This window comes from Athene cunicularia, assembly GCF_003259725.1.
Source record: "Athene cunicularia isolate RWA chromosome 4 unlocalized genomic scaffold, athCun1 chr4_part1, whole genome shotgun sequence".
NCBI lineage: Eukaryota > Metazoa > Chordata > Aves > Strigiformes > Strigidae > Athene > Athene cunicularia.
The window spans coordinates 19,456,297-19,482,660 of NW_020799098.1; the positions used below are offsets into that span (position 1 = coordinate 19,456,297).

Below are 26,364 nucleotides of genomic sequence, written 5' to 3' on the forward strand. Positions count from 1 at the left end.
ATCATACCACCAAACTCCCATAGGATTAATACTTCACTAGGAATTTCAATTTTGCTACATATGACATACATATTAAAATACATGTTGCACATGTAGCATACTACAAGCAAGATTTGCTATATGCATGTCCAAATAGCTTTTTGTGACCATCTAACTGTACATGCCATTTAGTACTTAACATCATGCCTAATTGTGACAGTTGTCTACTTGTTGTCAAAGGCTATACTTGACTTGCTGCAATTTTTGGGTTTCCTATCTAAACCTGCCCCAGTTTTAATATAAATGCACCCTGTCCTGTTTTTTTTTATTGGGTAGTAAAATTAAAGTTGAGAGAATTTTTCAAATATCCATACATTTAAATAACAAAATCTGTATTTACAAATGTATTAAGGACAAAATGTACTCTTTGCACTTTTCCTGCTTGAATAAATGAAAAACTCAGTAACATGGCACTTTCTGACTATATGGCTGGAGGGCAAGGGGTAGGGGAGAAAGCTTCAACATCTGGGTTTTTTCTGCTTGCTTATTTAATGCAAATGCTGCCTCAAAGCATCGACTCTTCTCTGAACAGTTTTGAATTTTCATTTTTCTGCAAGTGAAATATACCCTGATGGTATGTGTACACATATATATTTATAAAAATCTTTCTTGAAGGTTGGAGGTTTTTTCCTTTTAATTCATTCTTTTCTTAATAAGAACTCCTATGTCTTGACTGAAAGCAAAATAAAAAGTCTTCCAAGTCTGCTCTGTGAGAATGCTGCATTCCTCAAAGAAAGCAAGGGTTGATTGTCCCATCTGAAGCTAAGGAAACAGACACCTAAATAATGTTCTTGAGAATTTGCAACAGCTACATACTATTTTATCTGACAGGTGCTTTAAAAAAAATCCTCCACGTACAGGCTGAATTAGAAAAATATTTTTATTTACAAGAGTAAATAATGTAGTGCAAGGAGAGTGGATTTAACCCTCAATAATGCATAGATTGATGCAATTTATAGTCTGTGATCTACATAATTTTGCAGAGGTGCATGCACACCTGCTTTAAAGGTCAGACCTGTCCTACAGCCACTTCCCAGAGAGCTTTAAATCAGAAGGCATTTGCACTCCATACTTGTTATCCATATATCTCATCTAACATTTACCAAAGAAAATGTCACTTAAGTAGGTGTCTGTAAGAGTTACTGTAGAACATGAAATAAAATCCTTGCCAACATTATCTATGGAAGAATCAAAAAATAAATGGTTTATTCACTTTGTGTCACCAGTTCATACTCAAATATTATTTATTCATTAGGGAAGCTAATCAGTGACTCCTGGCAGGGTGGAAAATGTTTTGTTGTGTCCACCAGGGAACTGCTAACACCTGAGAAAATTTGACCAAGGGTTAGCCAGCAGAACTACTATGTTATAATCATATTTCAAATCTTCCTGGTATTTTTCTTTCAAAATAAAGCACTTTTAACACCAAAGAGTTAGGATGGAATATAAAACACCAAAAAACTGTTATCACTGCACATACTGAAGTCTTAGCTGGTGTGCCATGGAACTTGGAAAGTGTGGGTGGCTGGGTTTCATTTTTAAGTAATTTCCATGCTTCCAACACGGAAAACTCTGGTAGCTTCACCAGTAAAATAAGCTCAAATGCAGTAAAGGTAATAAAATATTAGGTATGTGAGTAAAACTTCTTCATCTTCTCTCATTCTTCAATTAGGCAAAGACTGCATGTTTGCTTCCAGTCCTTCAATGAAATACAGTATGATCATGTGTTGGGTATAGTGAGATAATCTGCATTATCTGTTTGTAGTGTTAAATAAATTACAGGGATGGTTTTCCTCTATAGTGGAGAAATCAGATCTGTGAATTTCCCTACAATTCTGGTGTTGGACTGCATTATTAATGCCATTAATATGGTTGGTCACTAGTTCTTAGATTTGTCATTGTTCACATCCCATCTTCTTAAAGGGATATCAACCTTAAGAAAATTACACTTCAGCTTGTAACAAGAAGATTCTGAGGGTTTGACTCCTGCTGTGCTAAATCATTTGAAAAAGTAGATTCATCTTGCTGTACTAGTCTGGTAGCATCCTCGTTGCTATTCCCTGAGGAAGAAGGTTCATCTGATGATGGTTCTGATCTTGTTCCAGGAGAATTATGGGCTTCAGAAAAAATGTCAAAAGAAATTATTAAAAAAGATCCCACTGCATCTAGAAAGTCTATTCATCAATATTTAAATATTATATGGATATAAAATCACATATAAAGGTAATACTCAAAGGTTAGGAAACACTGAGAGTATCTGTTAACTAACTATATATATACTTTGTACAGATGTAGTATGATTCCAAAGTTACATAAATTAGAGTTAGTAAGAAAAGAAAGCATGGTTTCAGAATTATTTCCATAGCCAGCATATTATTCATAGTTACATGTCTTAAATGCTATCAAGAAATTATAAAATTCAAGTATTCTTTTTATAGTTAATAGTGTTCTGTTTTACAATACTATTCCCTATAGGTATAGGTTGTCATGTGGAAAGTACTTTTTTCTGTATTTTATTACAGAAATATATCAGAAACCAGTATTTTCTGACATAGGTTTAAGCTGCCTACTGGAGTTAAACCACAACGTAAGACAATGTATTTAGTGAAAGAAATTACTTTATAACTGATAATATTAATTTCACAACTTCCTGATCAAGATCCTGTCTTGTGATTTGGAAGTGAAACACTCGGTTGAAGCTTGCAATGCTTTTAAAATGATGATTCATCATTTTTGCATGTGATGGTAGAGATTTTTTTCCCTCTCCTGAGCAATGTAGTTTTGCCTCTGATATCTTTTTCAATATGCTAAGAAAATAATGGGAGTTTTAAGACACTAAAGTCTGGCATTTGGTTTTCTGTCCCATGAGAAAAGAGAACATAGAGCAAACCTTTCTAGTTTAGGACAGCAGTAGTCTGCAAGTGCCGATTGAATGTATTTACTGATTCTGTTACCGGTCTGAGGAGGCTGAACTGCCTCCTCCTAAGTTACTGGAGTGAGTTACCAGCTCTCTGAACCTCACTTTTTCTCTCTCATGTATCTGAATGGATCCAGTCATATGAACCAGGGAACACAGTCTCAATTCATACTGCAGAGACAACATATGAAATCAAAGTCATATAATTAACAATATCACATGTTGAGAGATGGGAAATAATGTCTTATTTCCAGTCATAATCTCCTGTATTTAATGTTTTTATTAAGATTCTCCTTTATTGGAAATATCCAGAAACCAGGCTTAAACCTATGCCTCGCTTCATCCATCCCTTCTCAATGAGCAAAATATGAGTTGTGTGTCAAAGAGTTGCTGTTCAGAGGTACCTCTACCAAATCCAGAATTCCTGGTTTTATTTTTGAAGATTTTACCGAAATAAAAAGATCCCTCCTCTTTCTTTAGTTTTGCTATGACAAATACTTACCAGATAAAGACTGAAAATACTGCACTGCAAATGCAACCAGAATCGATAAAAAAAAGGTTCCCATGAAGTAGATCTGTGACAGTAAGTTTAAAAACATAATTAGAGCAGTGTAAATCCAAGGTAGCAGTCCAAATGAACTGTGCATGTACCAAAGGAGCAATACTTACCAGAGTAGATTGTAAAATATTGTTCCAGAAAACTCTCATGTAAAAATAAAGCAATGCTAATGAGCATGGACTAATTGATTCTTGGTTACTATTATTCCAGCACCTACAAGAAGAAGATTAAAACAACTGATTAGTCCTCCTCTGCAATTTTGTGGCATCTGTCATGTGGGAATGCTGCAAAATGGGTTTGCAGCAAATCTCAGTAAGACAGAAAAACAAGCAGATATTATCACCACTATCTCATGGGTGGTGAAGTAAAAATTCATAGAAATACCAGATTAACCTCATTAAGCACAAAATACGTTACCCTAGGAGCATATTTTTTTATTTTCTTATTAGTCAGCAATGGGTCTAAGCATCCAGGCTACCCTTGCCAAGGAGTCACAGTACAAGGTCATACCCAAGACACTTTGTTCTAACTAATGTGAGTCAACAGCAGTAAGACTTAAGATTAGATGTACAAAATTTAGTTGTCTAAGCAGGACACTTGTGCCTAAACCCCCTTCAGAAGCAGTGAAGGACTACACAATGCAGTCAGAGCTTGAAGAGAGCTTTAGATGACTAGCTATGAGGTATCTGGTTGTGGGGTGAGATGAGCAGCTTTCTCAGTTCCATCAGTTAGGAGTTAGGACAGCTAAATCACAGGCACCTATTTTAAGCCACAATTGATTCTACCAAGCTGAGGAGGGAGGGGTGAGTGGGGGTAGGTGTGTGTGTGTATATATATATGTATATATATATATATATATATATATATAAAATTCTTATATATATAAATATATATATTTTTTATACAAGGTTATACATGATTTATATATTTTATATATATTTTTTAAAAAGTACATGCCCTTCTGGACAAAAGTGTATGATGATGGGAAAACTCTGTAGCGCTGTCAACTCTGGAGTTACTCTCACTGCAAAGCAGATGGATTCAGCCCAAGGGAAGGCAGAACTCAGGCTTACACTCCAGATGGACCAGCTGGTCCAGAAGCCCTATTTATCCATCTGATAATTTCATGTGGAGTGGAGGTAATCTAGGGTACAGGTTCAGGCTAACTGCAGTGAAGAACAATTTCAGTGGATTGTTGGTGAATCAACAAATGAGGTTTTAAAACTGGTGATATCTCAACTTTTTTTGTGTCACACAACACTCAGTAGCAAAACAGAAGATAAACCACCCATTCTTGGTTCACAGCTCCCTGTATTAACCATTAGGCTCCTCCTCCTTTAAATATCTGAAAGGCAATTCCATAAATTCACCAAATACTGTATAAGCTTTTCATTCCCACTGTGCTTTCCAACACATGTAGCTTTAGCCAGGTAAAGGAAACTTAAGTTCTGTACTGGAACCAGAGGTTTCTAGGTGGTTTGTGCATGAACAGTGCTGGCACAGGCAGTTCAGGCAGCAGAGCTGTAACCTTCTCATCCATTTAATATTCTGTGCCACAACATCTGTGTCAGGCTGGAACATCTTTGCAGAATAAATAGGAAGGAATGCTATTATCCCAGTTACCAACTTTCAAGTTCTGCATTAAATTATGCTGTATTTATCATTAAAAGATTGTTTTGGACTGTATATAAATTGTCAGTGCCTAACTTTGGAAGTTGAATATATTGAATTGGAAAAGACCTCCTGGATCATTAAATCCAGTAGTCCCTGCCATTTCAGGCAACCACATATAACAAGGTCTCTTTAACAGGCATAAACTGAAATATATTTAGGTCATTTAAGCATTTCAAGCATGTTGACCTTAACCTGCCTTAAATCATACAAGTGAACAAAGTTAATAATTACAAGAGTTGCTGTTCTACAGAGTAAATGATACTCACGTGGAAAAACAGAAGATGCTGATTAAGGGGAAAAAAGACTCACCTGTAATAAAGTTCCTGAAGAAGTGACGTATTACTAGAATGCAATGCCTGATCAATTTCCAAGTGATCCAGAATGTAGGAAGGTATGGAGTTGCCCTCTTCTATGACAAGGGCCAAATTAAAGAAACCCTAATAATAAGAAAGTGTACACGCTTTTTAACCATTAAATTTTCATATGTATATTTAAGATCCACTGTAAGCATCAAATATCCAAATAATTCTAACTGGTTTCAATAAATTCATTTAGTATAGTGTCATCTTCACTGAAAAATGATGAGACCCTTTTCTCCTAACCACATACCCAGATAAATACTGAAAATGCAAAATAAACAGTGTTCATTTGTTGTGACACCATTTTCTTAGAAATCACCTGGACAAAGATCTGAGCTTTCTCATTTCTAAACAGCCACGATATCAAACTGTAATCTTTTATCTACTAGGGAAATACAGACTGAAAGCAGAAATGGATTCCTCTCTATTACTGTTTAATTCTAGCTCTACAGAGATCAACAGTAATCTGAATAGTGAAATTGAGAGCAGAAATTTCCTCTAGACAATTTAAGTCCTTAAACTTACAGTTTTGCCTACTTGGACAAGTCGTAGGCATCCCTATGTCTCTTCAGAGCCATGAACACACATGATATGTATTATATGATTCCCCATCAGCTTGGCTTTCATACCTCAAAGTAATTGTTCATACAGCTCTTTTTTCTGTTGGTTAGGTTAGCAGTAATGTTATGTCCCACTATCCTCAAAGCAGAATCCAACTGTGCTACCTCTAATAAATTCACATACAAGATACTGACTGGAGACATAGTCATGGGGGCAGGGAGACCAGAATATCATACCCAGAACACTTCAGTGTGGTCTGAGGGCAAGAAACTCAGTGTTGAAACACTGCATATCTTTGGTAATGTGATATAGTGTATACTTTAATTATAAGGCATTTTAAGATGAAGCTTTTATTGGTGGAGTGAATAAAATTCACTCTAGGATACACTCAGTATACCAAGGGAAATGGGTCAGTCGTCTTGTTAATATCCTAAAATAGCAGAGGATAGGACTAGAATACAACTCAGCAGTCTATTCATTCTTCCCCTTGCAGTAGCACAATACCAAGGTCACAAACAGTTGTGCCAAGGTAAGGTAGCACTGAATTAGGCCATTCACATCTAGCTTTCAAAACAGGACTAAACCAATTCTAGGACTGTTCATCTATGTTAGGCTTACCGTCCATTATCATGAAACAGCAACTACTGGCTCACATGGTATTTTGAGATAATTAGAACTTATTCTAGCAGGTTTCTTCAGTGCAGATGTAGCCAAGCAAAATAACCAGACTCAGACAAATCCTCATATTTTCTAAAGTCTGATGTTTTATAAACACATTATAACAGCAGACCCACCTGTGAATCTCCCTCTAATGCAGCTTGTGCATACATTCGCATTGAGAGCTCAAGGTCTTTAGACTGGTTCTGGTAACCATAGTAGTAGAAATCGCCCATCTTCAAATAAGCTGTGGAAGAAACCAGAAGCAGATCATTTACAGTATTTGTAGAAATAGAATTAATGTGATGGAGAAGTTAATAATAATTCTATTTAAAGCACCATATTGAAAAAAAGAAAAGGTTCTCTCTCTCTGGTTGTCTCTGTGGCTATCTTCCATTAGTCTGCCCATTGAAAATACTTCTGGTCTCCCTTTAATTAAATTTAGTGAATGATATTGCTACTTTTACAAAAAAATGAGACTTAGAGACTTTATACTGCATTCCTTCCTCACTTGCTAAATCTGTCTTTGGGCAACCTGTGGCCTTAATACTCAGGTTAGCCCTACTAACTTGATGAGACTGAAAAACTCCTATGCTACATCTACACTTATCTGATCTAACCTTTCCCCAAACGGTCTGAAACACTTCTACACCTTGCTTTGTGCATCTATGGCAGCTACCTTGAAATCCCATTGTTTTTACAGTGGACTATAGCAGAGCTACTCCAGGAAGCAAGTTGATCACTGACTCAATAGCAAAGGCAGAAAGACTACATGATGAGCTGGTACAGATGCAGAGTGGAAGGCCATGAATGCTGTAGTGAATCACCAAGAGAGTTCCCCTCAACCATACCAATTGCACCATTCTAGCCCTGGCCCAGAGAGCACCCCTGCAGTCACCCTGTGTTGAGGTCACCCTGTGTTGCACTGATAATGTAGCCTGGGAAATCTCTGCTGCTGAGGTTAAAATCTCTGTCATAGGCCCTACGCTGGAGATTTGATCCTCCACTACTGCAAAGAGGGGTCTGAGATAAAACTGCCCTTATGTTACTCATGTGAGGAAAAGATAAAATAATCCTTCCCCTGTTAGACCCAGCAAGTCTCCTCTCCTTTACTTGAATGGAATCACAGTCTCAAACCCACGAATGTGACGTTCAGAAGTGTATCTATTATAAGATGGTACCAGTGGATCTGCCAAAGGGTCTACTAAACTGCACCTTGCTGTCTACAAACGCCTCATGAAAGCTAACAGGGTTTGCCAGCTCCTGTGGCTTCAGGCTATATTAGTGTTGCATTCAGTTTCTGTGCTGCTGTGTATTTAAATGAATAGCTTGAATTATTTTTATACTCCACTTTTTCATATGCTTATTACAAAGCACTTAAACCTTCTTGTAAGACAATCAGATCAATGTTTTCAAATATTAAATAACACTTTCAAAGGCACCAAAATTACTTAGTGACTAAAGTTACAGATGTAGTAAAATTTAAGGCCAGAAGAATGTAACTTATATGTAAATAAACCTTCTTTCTAACAGAGAATCCTTCAGTTCCCCAAGGTAAGCTGTGCCAATGTTGATAAACTCTGTACCCTAACGGAAAAACTCATAATAAATTAGATAAGGAATCCTTCAGCCTTCATTAGTTTCTCATGACTCAATTATGATATGGAAGTATATTTGCTTTTGGATTTTCTCTTTGATAAACTAAACAGCGTGAGCTTCTAAAGTCTATTGCTTTTTTTTTTTTCCCCCCTTAAACCTTGAGTCAATTGCTCAGGCTCCTAAATATCTAGCCCCTTCTCAGGGCTTAGCTTTTGTACTTAATTTTATTCAAATTTTATACATTTATACATTTTATGCCACAAAAAGGCAATTCTCAGAAAAGCTGTGCTGAAACACTTAAAATACCTTTCTTCCCTCTGATATTCCTATCAAAACACTAAAAAGGAAATGTACAATAAGCAGGGATTACCCTTCCCTTAATTTGCTCACTCACATAGAAGTTGTAACAAGCATGGAGTTTGAAATTTAAAAAAAGGTAAAATTATAATTCAGAAATAGTTCCTTACACATACCAAATGATGGTGCATTGACTTGAGAAACAGAAAAATTGTAGTATCTCCAAACACAATCAGTTGCTAGGTATTTCCTTGCTAGGTCCTGCAAAGAAAATAATTGATCCATTCATAACACAGATAAGAGATTAGGATCACATTATTATTCACAATTTTCCTTTTAGGATAATGACTTGTGACATTTACTTACTGGTCTTTCTTCACAGATGTGTGCTAAATTTGACTGTGACACTTCAATCCCAGTTTCAGCTGCTAAAACATAATGCAGCAGAGCTTCATGCCTAATGTTAGATAAAATAAATCAGTGAAAAACCTAACAAAAATAACGTGCACTTTAGTTATAGTTTAAAAAAACCCACTAAATATATTGGTAAAATCACCTAAGAGCAAAATTTTGGTAAAAGGTTTAAAAGCAAGAGGCTTGCAAACCCATGCGACAGCTACATCTACTGGCAATGCTTTGTGTAACAAGCCATACTGGATCTCAAGAATTTGGTTTCCTCTCTTGCATTGAAGCTAGATTGGCTCCAGTGTGCAGTGCAAGACGGATGATAAAGTTGAACTGATATTAAACCCAATTATTTATTTAAATGTTTCACATAAAACATTCTTAAAAAGACTCCTACCTCCTCCACTTAAAAAAAATTCTGTAATTAGCTGTGTTGTCTGAGTACTTCTTTGGTGTGCTTTACCCTTTTATTTCCATGACTTGTTTGTCTTGCCTTTTTAGACTATGGGCTCTTTGAAACGGGAATTGTCTCTCATCATATTTGAATGTGCGAATAAAATAAGACTCAGTCCCTCTTTGGACTCTAGGCACCTCACTGACTGTCAGTTCTCCTGATCCTTAAGTCTCAAAGGGCAAAGAAACTACATTTAAGGCCTTTAAATCAGTCTCTGAAGATTAAACTATGATGACTAACAGGTGTGTAGAACATGTGGTTGATAACACCAATGACTGAGGAACACATATTACTTGGTTTGCTTAGCAGTGTAACAGTTTACACCTATGCAAGATACATGAAGAAATATTCAGAAGCAAAGATTTCAACATGAACATACTCCTAAAACCAGAGATGACTACAACCAGTATTTATAGGCAACTACCCATACACTCCCAGTCAGTGGCATCTCAAGTAGGACTGCAGCAGATTTTTCCTCCTGGCTGTTGAGACTAGACCTCCTGGGATCTTAATGCTCTACCCATCACATGCCTGGGACTTTCATGCAAGGGTATGCAGAGTGAGCTGGGAGTCACAGGCTTGTACATAAGAACAGGCTACAAAAATGTTAACTGAGAGTTTTTCAGGCTTGAAAAGTGAGGTCAAGTCTCAGGAGAAATGTCTCAGGAGAAAAAGAAACTTCTAGGAATAGGTTATTCCAGAACAGTCCACTGTCAGTTTCTTGTAGATGTCCTAAGCCTGAAGCACTAATTAAGTACTAGCAGGGGGAGGCTGCAGGACTAAACGTGCATTATCTTAATTACATACAAGTCTGATGCCTGCACGTACTGTATCTGATGCTCATGCCTATGTGTCACTGCAAAAACGGAGCATTAACCTGGAGGCTATTTTGAAACCTCTTGGTTGGCTCACTGGATATTGTAGCCTCTTACTATGCTTTACAGAAAATATTAACCATTTACCAAAAAAAGAACAAATCTAGTCCAGCAGCCCAAGTTTTCATAACATGGAGTTATACAGAAGAGAGAAAGCAAAGTATGGTTTTTCAAAGAGAGAGAACATTAATTAGAAGTAAAACATGTTCCTCTGGCTAATCCAATGCACATTACATGCTACAGTACTATAGGATGAAAATCACAGACAGCAGATACAACGCTATTTCACTCAATTCTGCCAGAACTTTCAAATTATGCTTCCAATCAACTCCTCCTTCCCTTTCTGTCAAAGGGTGTTTTGCTACTGATTTCAGCGGTGCTGCTATCATAGTTGTGTTTTTTTGAGGTGATGGCCCAATGTTAATATCATGCTAATAAAGTAAGTGAAAAAATAGAAAGAGAACTTGAATAGAACAGAACAAACATACCATGAAAGTTCCAGATAAGCATTGAGAGCTTTTCTAATGACATGACCTAAGTAGCCATTCTTCTCTGCAATATGTTTTGCCCAGCTGTAGAAAAGAACAATAAAAAAATGAACAGCTTTGCTCCAGTAATGTGATCCCAACTCACACTGACTCCAAGGACACAAAAGGATATGGGATCACTTTCTGACTTCTTCCATAAGACAAACTAAGGGATTTCACAGCAACTGCTATATCAGTTTTGCAACTGTTGACTGAATGCGAACATTTTGTTCATTCATCTCCATGAGCATATCAGAGACATCCTATGATTTTTATTAGCAAAATCATGTCTTCTCTTTTTTCTTTTTTTTTTTTAAAAAATAAACATAAGTTAAGTGCTAGAACTAATTAGCTACCTTTTTCTTTATTTCTTTAAAATCAGATAAACATAGCTTTGTTAGATACAACCCCTCAGAGTTATTCTGGGAAAAAAAAGTACTAAAAGTACTCAGCATCTCTCAAAATTTTCTGGCATTTAAATAATACACATGTTCATGTGGATCAAACTTTGCATCAGAAGAACCTTTTTTTCAAGAAGGTAAGCACCATCAAGGACAAGATATTTAGACTATGGGCTTAAAAATCACCAATAATCAGAATAATCCCACCAGAAATATATTCTCCTTTAACAAATGGCTTAATTCCTTACATTACAGCTTTTTCTGGATCTCTGGGGAAGTCTTCCATATTTCCTGTGATGTAGTACAGAGAGCATCGTAAAGTCCCTTCTATATGTCCTCCTTGGGCAGCTTTATAGAAATAGCGTGCAGCAACTGTCTGTGAAGAAACAAGCCACAATTAGCAACTCTGCATTATTAACGTTTATTGAGTTTTGCTTCCCAGGACTTATTTCATTAAATTAATTAAAAGAGGCAATTGGCTAGTGAGGGCAAGCCAGTTTAACTACTTTTAATGTACTCAGGTGAAATAAATTCCTTTCTTCTAATTTTTTAATAGTTTAGGCTGGAAAAAGGTTTTTAAAATCATAAATTCTGGTAATATATCGAATGTCAAATAGAAAAGCATCTAAATGTGTAACTAACACCTGGTAGCATACAAGACTTGTGTGCACTGACAAAAATAAAATTGGTAATTCACTAGTAAGGAGTTTAATAAGGGACTCTGGAGAAGAGACAGAGAACAGGACTTCTGCACTGGCAATGCCTAAGCGAAGGCTGGGGAACAGCAGCAATGCTCAGTATGTCCAGCAGTGCCCAACCACAGTGTTCAAGCTTCTGAAACTGGTTTATAAAAAAATAACACTGGCTGAGTAGACAGGGCCAGAGTCACAGAAGCGGGAGGGGTGTGTGACTCTCAATGCTTTACCCTCAGAAACACTAATCTGTTATGTAAACCAAAGCAGCATACAGCCTGAAATAATTTATATCATAAGTTTTCTAACCATCGATATATATTTTCTGTGAGTGAGCAAGGGCTTCAGAGTATCCATCACGGTCATAACAAAATACTTCTCCTTGCCCATGGCTTTGGTGAATAAAGAAACCTGGGCACTTTTCAGTATCCTCTTATAACTGGTCCACTCTGGAATGTGTGTTTTGGTCCCCAGGGAAGGAAAATGTGTTTGCCAAATGCACATGTTGGTGAGCACTGCTGCCGTTGGCAGCAGTAATGCTCACTGTCCAGAGTATATACAGATCTCAGAACTCAAAGGCCACACTGGAAACATCTTTCAGCTCCAACCACAAAGATGACTTGCATTTATTACAGCCTACCTCACTATGTTTGTGCTGCTGGTCATAAAATACCTAGTAAATGAAAAGCAGTATAACCAAAGTAGACCCTTCCTCTTGGGGGAAAATTAATTTTGCACATGTCAATGAGAAAAGTTAATAAATGGGCTGTGTCACCAGAAACCAAACCAAAACACTACAGTCTACCAGCACTGTTATTAGTTACATTTGCAAGTCTGTCTTGAAGGTCCTTCACTTCAGTTCTGAGATTCACAGAAGCTATGTGAATGCAGCACAGATGTTCACGAGTTCAGGGACAAGGTTCTGCTGCTTTCATTTATTGTGGAAAGCATCCTTTCCCTATATACTTTCTATCCTAAAACCGAGAGAAACCCAGAAGATCACACGATGTGAAAGCACCCATTATCCTGGCTGCTGTCTCAGGAAGCAGAGGCAGTCCCTGGAGTTAAACCTGCACCTGCTTTGTTTCTAAATTAAAGGAATACAAACGCACACATGTAAGTATGACTGAGACACTGGAGTAATATCTCTCTAAGCAATCTGACTGAATTCCCCAGTAACACTCTTCTTTGTGATAAAAGGTGTCAAAATCTGACTCAGAGTAAACATAGCGGTCTCAAGAACAAAGCAAAAACTTCTAGACTGGCCCCTAATGTAAGAAATAGTACTATTAAATATTTACTCACTTGATTTCTACCAGGTATTCCAGGGTAAATCCCATCTAAATAAAGGACTCCAAGGTTGTACGATGCATCTGGATTTCCCAATTCTTCAGCAATTAACCAGTGTTTGGCTGCTTTTCTGTAGTCTCTTTTAAAATTGTGGTAATACCATCCCAATCCATTCACTGCCTGGGGCAAGCCCTTAGAGAAGGAGAAGAACGTCTCAGGTTACACCTTTGATTCTGCTTTGGTCACTTTGCAATTCCAACCTGGTGCTTGACTCTGGGTGCTTTCGTGACCTTGCCTAGATTCTAGACGCCTGGCACAAGGATTTAGCCTAAATTACACCGGTCTAGGACTAAGGGATATAAAGGTTTGCTGGCTTTTTTTCTCACTATTCTTCCTTGTGGCTTCATATTGAGAGCAAGGAATAAGACTCCAGTGTCATCTTATTCTACAGAGTCTCAGCCATGTCTGCATTCAGATTTTTACTTGTTGACAAGAAGAAACTGAGACTGTTTTCACCCGTTTCCTCTGCAAAGCCAAAATGGGGCATCTATTCTTGTGAACTCCCAGAACCCGGTTGACAGGATAAGCAACCAAAAAACCCACTTCTTTTAAACTAGAATATTTCCCTAAGAATAAATAGGAAGCAATGAAAATAAAACTTTGTGATGCTGTTTTCAAAATGTCAACCAACATCATACAGATTTGCTTAAGATAGTGCTACATGCTATTACTAAGCTGCATCTTTGCATCAATAATTGTAAATCAAGAGAAGAAAATCTTCCTGGGACAGTTTTTATTTTGGCTGCAGTGAGTCACTGTCTCCTTGCATAAACTAGTGGATCATATGGTGGCTGTAGCTATGCCAGCAGTTCAAATTACTCTGTACCAATAAACATGAACATAATATTTACTCCTATTTTATACTATAAGTTTAATAGCAACCACACCAGAACAGTGAAATGAGGTAAAAACTAGCTAAAACCTCTCAGTGCACAAATACAAGTTATTTGCTTGCTGCTGTTGGCCTCTATACTGCACAGTCCCCTGTAATCTCTGTAGAAAGAACTACATACTACTGACACTTACAAAGGCTCTCTGGGAAAGGATTCCTTTTTCTTTCAGATTTAAACAGTGTTACTAACTTATCCTTTAAAATGCAAAAGCAGTTAAAACTTTTCAATAATTATGGTGTTATTTTTGTATAGAAAACGTGCCCTGGTGCATAAAAACATAAGTATCTGGAATCAAGGAGAGTAAAGAAATTGTTTTCTCTAGGATGCTTCCTGGAATCTGTTCCTCAGATCCTGAGTCAAAGGAATTCTGATCACACTGTGAAAGCCACTCAGTTTATTCAAGCCTTTCCCAAACAGGCAGTAGAACACAGTCTCTCCTGTTTTGAGAGCTGTCAATGTGAGTTTAATGGTTGGACTAGGTGATCTTCAAGGTCTTTTCCAACCTAGATGATTCCATGATTCTGTGATTCTGTTTCAAATAAATGATAGAACCAACACAATTCTTTTCTGACAGCGGTCAGCAGTGAAGTCCTATTGTCATTGTCAGTAATCTAACTAGTTCTGGTTCTAGAGCTAGGAAGGTATTCAGGGTCTAGGTACTCTTACATTTTTATACTAAGGACCAGATCATGGCCTGGGTAATCTGACTGTACTTAGATCATCAAATGGAGTGAGGCTCCTCTTCTCTGTGGTGCCTGTCAATATCTCCCCCTGCTATGGAAAAAACAGAAGGCTTTGGGACATCCAGGTCTTCTGTCTGAAGCAGAGAAGAGCTGGCCAGAGTGCATGCAGTCTTTTTCCAGTCATCAGCATCCCCTGGAGGAGTTCTAACTCTAAGCAGGAAGCCATAAACCACCACAGCTCAGGGGTGGTGGGACAGAAAGCCACCATTCTTCTGCATTCAGCTCTTGTGCTGCAGGAATGCACCATCACTCAGTGCAGACTGCAGAAGTACAATCCAGACCTTGGTCTTTAGTCTTTCTCATTCACATTACAACTTAGAGACACTCTGTTATTATAGCAAAACCTGCTGGCATGGATTTTCAAAGATGGCAGTTATCTCCCTGACTCTGGAGAGATCATGTCAAAAGCTCAAGCCTGGTAGGCACTCCTATGAAAAAAAAATACCAAGTATCATCTAGAAGAAAGTGGTTAGGAACACGAGGCAAAAACCACACTCCTGGATCAATTATCCACTCTCTAAGTCACTGAACTATCATCAAGTTTCAAAAGATTTAAGTAGAGAGAATTATTTTTCTTCCACAGAAATTTTGGCTGATTTTGAGTGGTCTAGTTTACCTTTTTGGGAAAATAAAGCTTTCACCATTCATGCTAAAGACACTGGGAGAAGCAACCAGCATTCACACAGAATTATGGTAGTATGCATTTTATATAAATGAGAAGTCATTAGTATTAGCACCTGGTATAGGACTTTTACAATAAAGTATTTACTACATTTTACCTTGGCTGCTGCTTTCTTCATCAATTCCAAAGCAAGTTTTGTATTCTTTTTCACACCTTGGCCCTAGGGAATGGATATGTGAAATAATCATTGTTTACAAACACAGAATACAGGCTGATGAAAATTCACATATACACATTCAAAATGCATTTTAATACTGATACTGTTATTTACTGGGTGTTATTTGTCTTTAAACAGCTACAACAAAAAAAGGAGCTATGTGCTCATCCTTCATTCACAGCTTTACAAAATCTCAATGATTCAGTCTCAGAAAAATTATTTCACCAGTTGATCCAAGTCATTTTTATGGGTAAGTATCACAGATCTTTAATTTTTTGCAACTAAGGAAGAATGAATAGCATTCAAGGGTGCATAGATGGTTCACAATTTGGCAAAGAGTAAAAGCTCTCAGCCTTCCTGAAGAGGATCACAGAGTGTCTTCAAAGGAAACACACAGATGTTATGCTGATGATGTCCATATGAATTAATTCCAGACATGGGTCCAACAGACTATGGGTGCCCAAAATAAACAAAAGCAAAACTTAAGGAAGCATTTTGTAGAGAACAGCCCTCCACCATCAAAGGAATGAAACAAAGACCTAACAGTTCTTCACTAATATCTCTAACCTTTAGTACTGTTGAATGTCTTATGGGTGACATGACTTAGCTGATACAACTTATTTGACTCAGGTAGGGTTACGCCCAAGTTTAGCCTCTGCTATCTACTGCTTCTAGCAAGGAAAAACTAACTGCATGCAGAGTCTAATTCCTACTAAAAAAAAAAATTCCCAAAGATCTAATAAAGGGCATTCTAAGAAAGGATCGAACTTCACCTACATCTCTACATCAGAAACTATGCCTACTAGCTGGTTAGATTTTTGAGGTGAAAATCCATTAGGAAAACTAGGATCCACAATTTAGGTGGCATTTTGATCCTGAATCTGGTTAGGAACAAAGTGACTAAACTGCTTTTAACTTGCTCTTTTAAAAATTTTTGCATGTACCTGTTAAAACTCAACATTAGCTTCATAACTATTGGCTGATTTTCAGAGTAAATCTAAAAGCACTTGTATACACTGTCACGGTGTGTCACTGCAGATATCTTACAAACACCCATGTCACAGGAATGATTTTTTTAAAGTGAAAATATGAAACATGACTTACCTTAAATAACACAATGGCATAATCATATATTAACACTGGATCTTCTGTTTCTATTGCACCCTTTGCATACCATTCTATTGCAGCTTCAGGATTTTTTGCCACTCCTTGTTGGCCCCAAAACAGCATCTGAGCCAATCGTTGCTAGAAGAAAACATAAGCACTTAAAGCTATAAATGCTAATATAAAAACTGGAATTTCAGGAGCAGACCTTTTCAGGCTTAAATGCATTTTAAATATGTGAAGGAACTAGCTATATGTCCTCACCAGTTTGAAAACAATTGGTTGTCAGGAATATTCAGACGTCTTCCCAGTGGTGAAATGTACAGTTATTAAATCTATTGCAGGGCTATTTTTTACAGTTGTCAGTACCATGAAAGTCTGGCTTGATTTAAGTGCAGAGGTAAGTGATAAAAGCAGGTTTGATGCATGCAAATGGCTCACTATTACAACATAGTGCTCCTGGTTTCAGGACAGCAGCAATAATCACACTGTGTCAAATAAGAACCCAGGAAAAATGATGAGAGAAGGCAGCTGCTAAATCTTGACAACTCTTCCCTTTGTCCTGCATCATTGTTACAGCTTTTCACATGGTCACTGGATATTATCAGACAGAAACATGGGAAATAATTCAAGCTCATACAAAAGAAGCAGTTCTGGGTAGAAAGAGAAAACATCTGTCCCACTTCACTCTCCTCCACAACTTTCCTGCGTAGTCTATAGATGTACATACATGACGTGTATAAAACCAAGAAAGGGGAAATATATTACTTTATACCTGTGCAGCTGCATTTCCTCTTGTTGCTTCATGTTTTAACCACATAAAGACATCACCATTTTCTTTTGTCTGAGCTTTCAGAAGTTCATCATCCATTAGCCTTATAGTTTCAACAAATGCCTGAAGAGTTGAACAGGAAAGAATTATTACACAATTAATTCACAGATCTGCCACCAAAATGAAAACATTGCCCATTTCCTGTTTATCTCTAAAAATTGGTGATCAATTCTGGGGTTTAAAATTCTCATCAACCCTCTGCTGGCCAGTGCATTAAGAACCATCCTCATATACAGTGTAAAAACCATTTACTGATTTGTTATAGTACAAAACTGTAAGTCTACTCTGCACTGGAAAGATATGCAAGAAGTCAACAACTGAAAAAAACTCTCTCCCTTTGTAGTTTTAAATGCACTTAATAATGGCAAAGAAGTGCTTTTAAGCCTTTTAAGGCTCTTTAGTTTCTACAGAAATCTCTCTTAAGAGATAAAAATAAGGATGGCAAAATGCTTGACGAAGACCTGCCCTAGAGCACTTTTATCTAGGTGGCTGATTTTTAGTTCTTCAGCAATCAAAGCCTCATTATTTGTTGCACAATAATCATTCTTTCTGATAAGCCAGGATCCTAGTAATGCCTACCTGGAGTACTCTTTACAGATCAAGTTGTGCAACCTCCTGTTTAGGAGCTCACTCTAAAAATCATTGTGCTGTAAATTTATGTCATCAGATAGCTATTTAATAGCCAAATCTTTACATGTGATTACAGAAAAGGTACAAGCAGGGAGAAGACAATAAATTTTCTGCTGAACTTCATGATGTTTGGCTATTTATTAAGCAACTGATCTGTTTCAATTAACAGTTAAAAATCTGAGCGAGGAATTAGGGCCCAAGAATAAGACTTTGACTTCACTGAAAGACAGGTGTGCGAACAATTGCTGCTGGTCTCAGATCAGCAGCAGTGACTGCACTGTGTCAAATACAAACCTTGCTAAGAACTGGACTAATGATACCTACATGTAATTTGGGGGATTTTGAAACAATCAGAATGGTTCGGGTTAGAAGACACCTTTAACGATCATTTAGTTCAACACCCCTGCCATGGGCAGGGACATCAATCACATCAGCTAACATGTGTAAATCAAGACAAAAATGTTCTGGCCACATAATTAATATTAATATATGAAAAGTCATTTGCACAGAAAACATATTCAGATACTTGTGACTTTTTTACCTGTTCCCCTTTTATAGTGTGTTGATCCAATGATGTCTTTATTGCAATATTACTGTAATAAGCATACGACAGCTCCAAATCAAGTGGATAGTTATTAACGCCTTGGTAATGTTTATAGCCAAGATTCATCACAGCAAGTCTCTCATTCCCCTGAGCGCCAACCAAACTATACAGCAGTCCCTGGCAAAAATCAACAGACATAAGCAAGAGTGAATTCACTGCACATCTCACAAGTTTAGCACTTTGGTTGAGATTTATAGGGAACAGTGTTCATATTGGTAGCTGATATAATAGCTATACCATGCAAACAGAGTTACAGAATCAAGCACAGCCCTAAAGTAGTTAAAATGTCTTCTACATGTACAGAAAGGTTTGAAAGAAAAATAGACTCTCTAAATACTTTTAAAGTACTGCACTTATTCACCATTAAGTGTGCAGCATTTTTTTAATGCCACTTTATTATAGTGTTAATTATACTCTGACACTTTTTATGCTCAGCAGTGACTTAACGAGTCTCACTGATGTCAACTGAAGTTTTCACACTGAATTTAGTGGAAACATATGGAAGTTAACAAACAGCACTTGAAAATCTTACCCTAAGGACCTGACATGACTAGAAGGATGGGACTGGTGGCTGACGGTTTCAGCAAAAAACTCCCTTGAGATACATGTTAATTGGTACTAGAAATAGTCTAGGTACCACATATTTGCCAAAACCATTTTCAGCAATACTATTATTTTTCACCTGCACAATAATAAAAACACTGGTGTTCCATCTCCACTGGATATTAAATTATTTCCTACACTATATGGAGTAGATTCAATAATGAAATTATTTAGCCTCCATAATTAGCAGCATGTATACTCTATAATTAGGATATAAAAAAGGCTCCTGTCTAAAGTTTGTTGTGTTTGAGAAACTGGAGTGAGCTTGGTCTCAGGCTGGCCTCTCAGGGGATCTTCTGATCTAGTATCCTGTAACCATATTAGGCAGATCTGCTATTCTTTATAAGCATTTTATATTACACTATTATATCACAATTAAATATCCATTGGCAACTTCAGCATATCCCTCTTTCAGTGATATATAAACATCTCCCCTTTATTTGACCTTGCAATGGAATCGCATGGAATCATTTCAGTTATTTGCAACCTGCCTAAAAGGTCAGGAGTTCACATGCTCTGCAGTTGCTCAGCTGAAGCATGGTCGGGTTTTTTTTCCAAAAGAAAACTGTTGTACTTTGGTTACCTTTAATCATTTGACCATAATATACTCAGTACCATGGTTTTGCAGGCTGTAAAATGGGACTTCTTTCCTGACTGTACTATGCAGCCTTTCCACATTAGGAGATTTGCCTGACATGACACTTGCTTCATACCCATCTACAAATGACAGTGGGTGACTTGACGGTTATTACGTCATCCTACCTCCACAGTGACTGGGAAGAGAAGCATGTTCCATGCTGTTCACTTTACCACCATTTTTAGGTCTTATTAAATCACTGATTTCCTTGTTCTAGATGAGCAGGATAGATTTCCACCATCAGGACTTCATAAAGACTTCACTGCCATCAGGCTATTTAGGAGTAGCTGTATTGGGGAATCCCTTCAACCACAGCCTAGATCTGGAGGCCGTTTCTCATTATTTAATTCAATTGATCATAAATTCATTTCTAAACTGCCTTTAAAAGTAATAAATTTCACAGACATAACCAAACATATTAAACATACTACCTTTGTACGATCCACAGACACACCGAGCCCTGTTTCAAATATAACTGCAAGGAAATAGGAAGCCTTATGGTATCCACAACAACTGGAATCAACCAAGAGAGGGACAGAGGAGCCCATATCGCTGAGGCCATCGGCACTGGACAGACCTTTTGCGACCTTCTCAAATATCCTCCGGCCAACTTCTAGAACTGTATCACTTCCATCTTCTGACACGAAAAATAAAACATAGGACGCATAGTTATTGCAAGAGTTAAATCAGGAACTGATTTCCCCTCCTTATTTTAATGGAACTGAGACAGATTCTGTTATTTCTCATGCTGAATAGTATTCTCAATGCAAACAACCAAAATTCCTAGAGATACAAGGTCCTATTGAATAGGAAGGGCAAATAAAAATCCAAAAGACCCTCTCAAAGTAACTAACCACTAAAAATGTAAGGATATCCTTATTTCTTCCTAAATAATAAGCCATCCTCCATTTGCAGCACAACATGTAAGCCACATGACATTCCTTCTCTAAGTTAGCTTATATGAAAATAAATGTATAAAACATGAACTGAAGTCAAAGCATACTAACTTACATGACGTATTGTGGAGTTATTTAATAACAATAAAATAAAATATGATTACCATCTGGAGCACTGAAATCCATCTCTTTTAACAGTTTGAATAAAATGTGGTACTTTTCCCTGAGCTCTCTGCCCCACATGAAGGCATCACATTTGGATTTTTCTCCATATTTGTTAATCAGCTCCAAATAATAGTTTTCATAGTAACCTAGAGAATACAACACATTTAAGACATAAAAGCTGATTTGGCTGGTCTTTAAAACAAGCTTCTGGTAGAAAAAGCCCACATTTCTATGGTAAACTAAAAAATCATGGACAAGATGAACACATCTCTTACACAAAGTAGTACTAAAAACTCATACAGCTAGCACAGACCACTTACATAAGATTTCTTCTACTCTCTTCTGTACTCTGGTCATAATGCTTGCAATTGAATTCTAATTGGAAACATAAGCTAGTTTTCAGCACACATTTAAGCTATGTTACTCTTCTTTCACTGAAGTGGTTGCTTTGCTATAAACCTGTCAATTACTGCACATTAGGCAACTGTGGCAGAGACATTCTAGCAAAAACCATCCATTTTTGGGAAATGGCTTAGAATGCATGTGCCTTTAGGGCCATTTGGGAATGAAAGGCAATTGAATAGCTTGAAAGTATTTCTTTGTCCCTTTATGCACTTGTCTTATAAGAGAAGAAATATCAAGAACATGATGTAAGTTTGTATTCCATGGCACAACAGTCTTCACAGGGACAAAAATACCAGTTTTAGCTACCATTAACAAGGCTAAACTCTTCAAATTGCCTTTATTCTTGTTATGGCTAAATTTAAGTTTACTTTTGATAACTGTTATCCAGATTCTGGTAAAAGGAAAGAAAACAGGTGTCCAAAGATGACAGTTTAAAATTCATATCTCACAGATCAACACTTACAACTTCTTTGTGCTTTTTCACCTTGCCTTACAGTGTATCTGTACTCATAAACTATTTCTTGAACGTCCATACATCTCTCATAGTAGAGTTCAATTTCTTCCACTGTTTCTTTGTCATGAAGAGGGTTAGAAATCTATAAAAAGGCAAATGATGGATAAATGGCATCTACAGTATCAATATTGTCTATGTTTGGCTAGTAAGCAAATACCAAAAGGAAACAGATCGTTTACTACAATCAGCTTATCTGGCACATCATGTTAATGTGCCAGACAACCTGATGCTGGCCACAGTAGACTAGGACTTTAAACAGTCAGCATAATCCAAGAAACCATGTATGAACTTCCAAAACTGACCAAGACTATGTGACTTTTACCATTGATTTCAACAAAACCATAAATTAATCAAATGTGTTCAATACTGGATCATCAAAATCTCTGGGAAACAAAGCAATACTGAAAATAAGTCCTTACTTAAATACAGATTTAGGAACATTACTTTACATACTCTCTTCTGAAGTCTTATCTTTAAGCATCTGAAGTGGTAACTAAACATTCCTACATTTCAACAGAAAATGATCATATTTAGGTTATACATTCCCAAGTACTATTATGCTTCACAGCAAATTTATCACTTGGTAAGAGCTTCAGTTAAAAAAAATAAAACAGCCATAGCTGGCTGCTAATATTTAAACATTTGCAAATACTGCTTTTGTTTACCTGTTCTGTTTCCAACACATTGAGACGATAGTATTTCACAGGTCCAAAAAATCCTTCAATACCATTTACATATCCACTGCCTCCAAGAACAAAGTATCCAGCAGTGTCATCATAATAGAAATCTTCCCTAAAACTTAAGAACATGAAAGAGAAGCTGTTTATCAAGAGGTACTATGAAAGAAAAAGAAGAAATCTGTATCTCAGAATTTCCATAACTGACAGCTTTAAACTCATTGCCAGTATCTTTCTTTTCTCATCTGTTTACTCTCAAAATCTAGTCTGCAATTTAATGTGATAAATTCTGGAGTAAATTTAACAAGCCCCATGTCTACAAACATATTTAATCAGCAGGGTGTTTGATTTTTCTGACCTGTAGGTATCTTCTGCTGTTTTATATATCATTACACAAGCTCAAAGATTTCAGTTCCACCTCTCCCTTGCACTTTTGTAAAATTGGCATGTGAAAACTTAAGTCGTCTGTCTTCTAGAACCTAATGTCTACAAATTTACCTTTTCTGGTTTGTAAAAAATAGCAGAGAAGGAACAACACTGAAGTCTGCCATGCAATTTACTGTTACATAGTTTCCACATTAAAAGGGATTTTTTTTCAATTATTTCACAAGAAAGAGTCACTCTTAAATTACAGTGAAAAAGAACAATTAAAGATCCATTAAAAAAATATTCAGTTGCTTACATTAAAAGGATAGAATAGAGCAAGAACATTTTTGGTAAAAATTTTCCTCTCTACCTAAGCAAAGCAGATAACAATTTCACCAGTGAAATCCTGGCTCTCTCACAGCAACAGCAAAACCTCCCTTGACTTCAGTAACACCAAGACTTCATTTGAAGACTGATCCTAATGTCACTGACCTTCCAATCAGTTTTTAGTGAAGGTTATCGGATTCTAGTACTAGATCACGTAGCATGTTAACTCAACTAGTTCATGGCATTAACAAAGTTATTCAGCTCATGCTCACTGTAAGCGCAGTAATGCAAACTGGTTTTGAAAGTGTTGAGTGGAAAAAGACCACAGACATTTTGAAAATTGTTTGGAAGTTCAGTTACAAACTTGTGCTCTCCTTCTCCCATTTTCCATAACTGAACACACACACACATATTACTTAACAAAGAGGAAAATGCTGCTTACGTAAAAGACTGATGATGATGTCTTTTCAAATTCTTCCCAACACTACTAACTTCGATCTAAAAGAACACAAAATATTAATCATAATAAAGAAAACATTACAAGGTACAATTATTAATCCATTTCAACTCACAGTTCAGATTACAGGTGCAGCTTGTTGCACTTCCTCTGCACTAAAGATGGTGTCATGTATTTGATATGTGTCAGAAGAGTTTCATAGAAAGCGTTGGCACTGGTCTGTCCTGATCAACCATGAGCATAAAAAATTGCAAAAATAGCACAGATGTTGCCTACTTCAGCTATTTCATTCCTGTGTTCAGTTACAATCTGTACTTTGCTGAAGCTTTTATTCTTTTCCGAAGTGTGAAAGGCTGTTTTGCTTTTATATAGAAGATATGCTAAATGAACCTTAATATCTTAATAGCTGGAGGTTCAGACAAGAACTTGGGCAGGAAGTTTCTGTTTTCAGAGCTGCATTTGGAAGGTTTTGTGAAAAAAACCCTGTGATTTGTTAAAACATAAATTATGTATTTTATCTACTACAAAGGGATACTACAATATCTTTTAGTTTTTTAATGCTAGTCGGTCTCATGCCACTTTGGCAAAACTCGGAAACTGCACGTGCCTCCTGTTAGCTAACACATCTATGCAAGAGGCATTCTACTGTACCGAAGACCAGACACTTAAATTTTCACATGAGAATGGTAAAAACACCTAAGCCTCCAAGTGCAAAGTCTCTCAGAGCTATTCACACCATGTAACTTAAAGTATCTAGATAAGGTATCTAAGCCAGGAATCCTGGTTGCCTGTACAGTCAGTAAAGTCTCTGGAAAACAACCATGAACCAAGATAACCACTGAATACGCAGTAATTCTAGGCACTTATCTTAACTATCTAAGTTGATTTCCCAAAGTTGGAGGAGGGTATGAATGTCCCTGAACAATTTCTACTTTTAGATATTTCATCCTTTTGCTATGTGAGTATGTACAATTTACAGTATTTCTCTCAGCCTCAGCTATTAAGGGGTTTGTGAGAGGCACAATCAAATTATACAAATCTCAGCCTTGATCCTGTAATTCAGTAGCACGCGTACCTGTCCACCCTTAAAAGAGAGATCGAGTCGAAACCACTGCTTCAGAGGAAGGCTGAAGCTAGTTTTCACTGCAAGGTCATCTCCTCTCATGAGGTGCATCTGAATATGCACATAACCTGACAGAGCAACAAAGGAAGAAAAAGGAAATAAACACCACAGAAATAACAACATTAAGAATGGGTTTCCTAATATATTATTGACAGTGATTCTGCCTTCTTTATCCTCTTCCTCACCAGAGATCTGGACATTTGCCAAGACATACATCAGCTCTCACAGAATCCCAGGGAAACATGCTCCGCATTTCACTTACACATGTCAGATGCTAATGCCCAGGCTCCAGCATGAAACCACAGATTCAAAATCACACACTAAACATAAGGCAAACAGGGAGGGTGCTACAGTTGATTTCAAGCACCAGAAAGCAGATGTGACTTGTAGCAAACAGCTGAGGGGAACAGCAGACAACAGTATCTACTTAACACTCAACTACTTGCATGTGAAAGAGCAACAACCAAGTACAAGATGACTGCCCTCCACTACTTGGACCTGCAGAAGTTTTGGTGGTTACTCATGGTCTGAGCTCTTAAAACCAGAGCAGACCATTATGATAATCTAGTCTAACACTCAGAATAAAACTGGGCCTAAAACTTCTCCAAGCACACCTCTTATCAAGCTGATAATTTCCAGTTGAGCTGACATTTCTGTTTGTTCTTCAAAGAAAAGCATACAGTTCACAATGGATAGATTAATTATCTAGATTGGTTACAAGACAGAGAAAATAGAAATAGCAAAAATAACAGAGAGGAAACTATTAGTTGTGAAACTTGCAAAGGGGAAAAAATGTAATGTCTTATGAGAAAGCCAGGTGTGCACTTCTAAAACTCTGCACATTTGTTTCTTCTGTGAGCCTGCCAGTCAGCCCCCAGCTGCTAAATTTCATTCTCTACCAGAGGCTGAAGAGCCAGCCATCTCCTGGTAGGGATGTTCCTCTACTGCAAGTGTTGCCAGACTAAGACAGTGCTACCTCTTAACTTTTTTCTGAATCAAGGAAATAGACTGTACTTCTTGAACACTGTAATGCAGGTACAACCTTGAATCATTTGGACTTCTTCTGAGGCTATTCCAACTTGCAAAAATTTTCATGTATAGTATGTATATAAGAATTGAGAATAATATTAAAATAATACTTCAATAATAATAACAAAGGTTCTTCACTAAAATAAGACTGTTT

The 26,364-nt window shown here is 37.0% G+C and overlaps 1 protein-coding gene across 1 annotated transcript in view; it reads right to left on the reverse strand.

Annotated features, from left to right (window-relative positions):
• Window positions 1-901: 901 nt before the first annotated feature.
• Window positions 902-26,364, reverse strand: part of SEL1L3 (SEL1L family member 3) — a 30,907-nt gene continuing 5,444 nt past the window's right edge. Inside the window, exons 4-23 of the mRNA XM_026846754.1 lie at window positions 25,134-25,249; window positions 24,044-24,099; window positions 22,897-23,029; window positions 22,181-22,313; window positions 21,312-21,458; window positions 20,683-20,888; window positions 18,949-19,128; window positions 17,721-17,840; window positions 16,946-17,086; window positions 15,782-15,844; window positions 13,322-13,498; window positions 11,573-11,700; window positions 10,885-10,968; window positions 9,029-9,119; window positions 8,839-8,923; window positions 6,904-7,013; window positions 5,499-5,626; window positions 3,626-3,728; window positions 3,459-3,531; window positions 902-2,156 (exon numbers count right to left, since the gene is read on the reverse strand). Of these exons, the coding sequence (XP_026702555.1) occupies window positions 1,990-2,156; window positions 3,459-3,531; window positions 3,626-3,728; window positions 5,499-5,626; window positions 6,904-7,013; window positions 8,839-8,923; window positions 9,029-9,119; window positions 10,885-10,968; window positions 11,573-11,700; window positions 13,322-13,498; window positions 15,782-15,844; window positions 16,946-17,086; window positions 17,721-17,840; window positions 18,949-19,128; window positions 20,683-20,888; window positions 21,312-21,458; window positions 22,181-22,313; window positions 22,897-23,029; window positions 24,044-24,099; window positions 25,134-25,249 (2,441 nt within the window). The 3' untranslated portion in view covers window positions 902-1,989. The remainder of the gene's footprint in view (window positions 2,157-3,458; window positions 3,532-3,625; window positions 3,729-5,498; window positions 5,627-6,903; window positions 7,014-8,838; window positions 8,924-9,028; window positions 9,120-10,884; window positions 10,969-11,572; window positions 11,701-13,321; window positions 13,499-15,781; window positions 15,845-16,945; window positions 17,087-17,720; window positions 17,841-18,948; window positions 19,129-20,682; window positions 20,889-21,311; window positions 21,459-22,180; window positions 22,314-22,896; window positions 23,030-24,043; window positions 24,100-25,133; window positions 25,250-26,364) is intronic.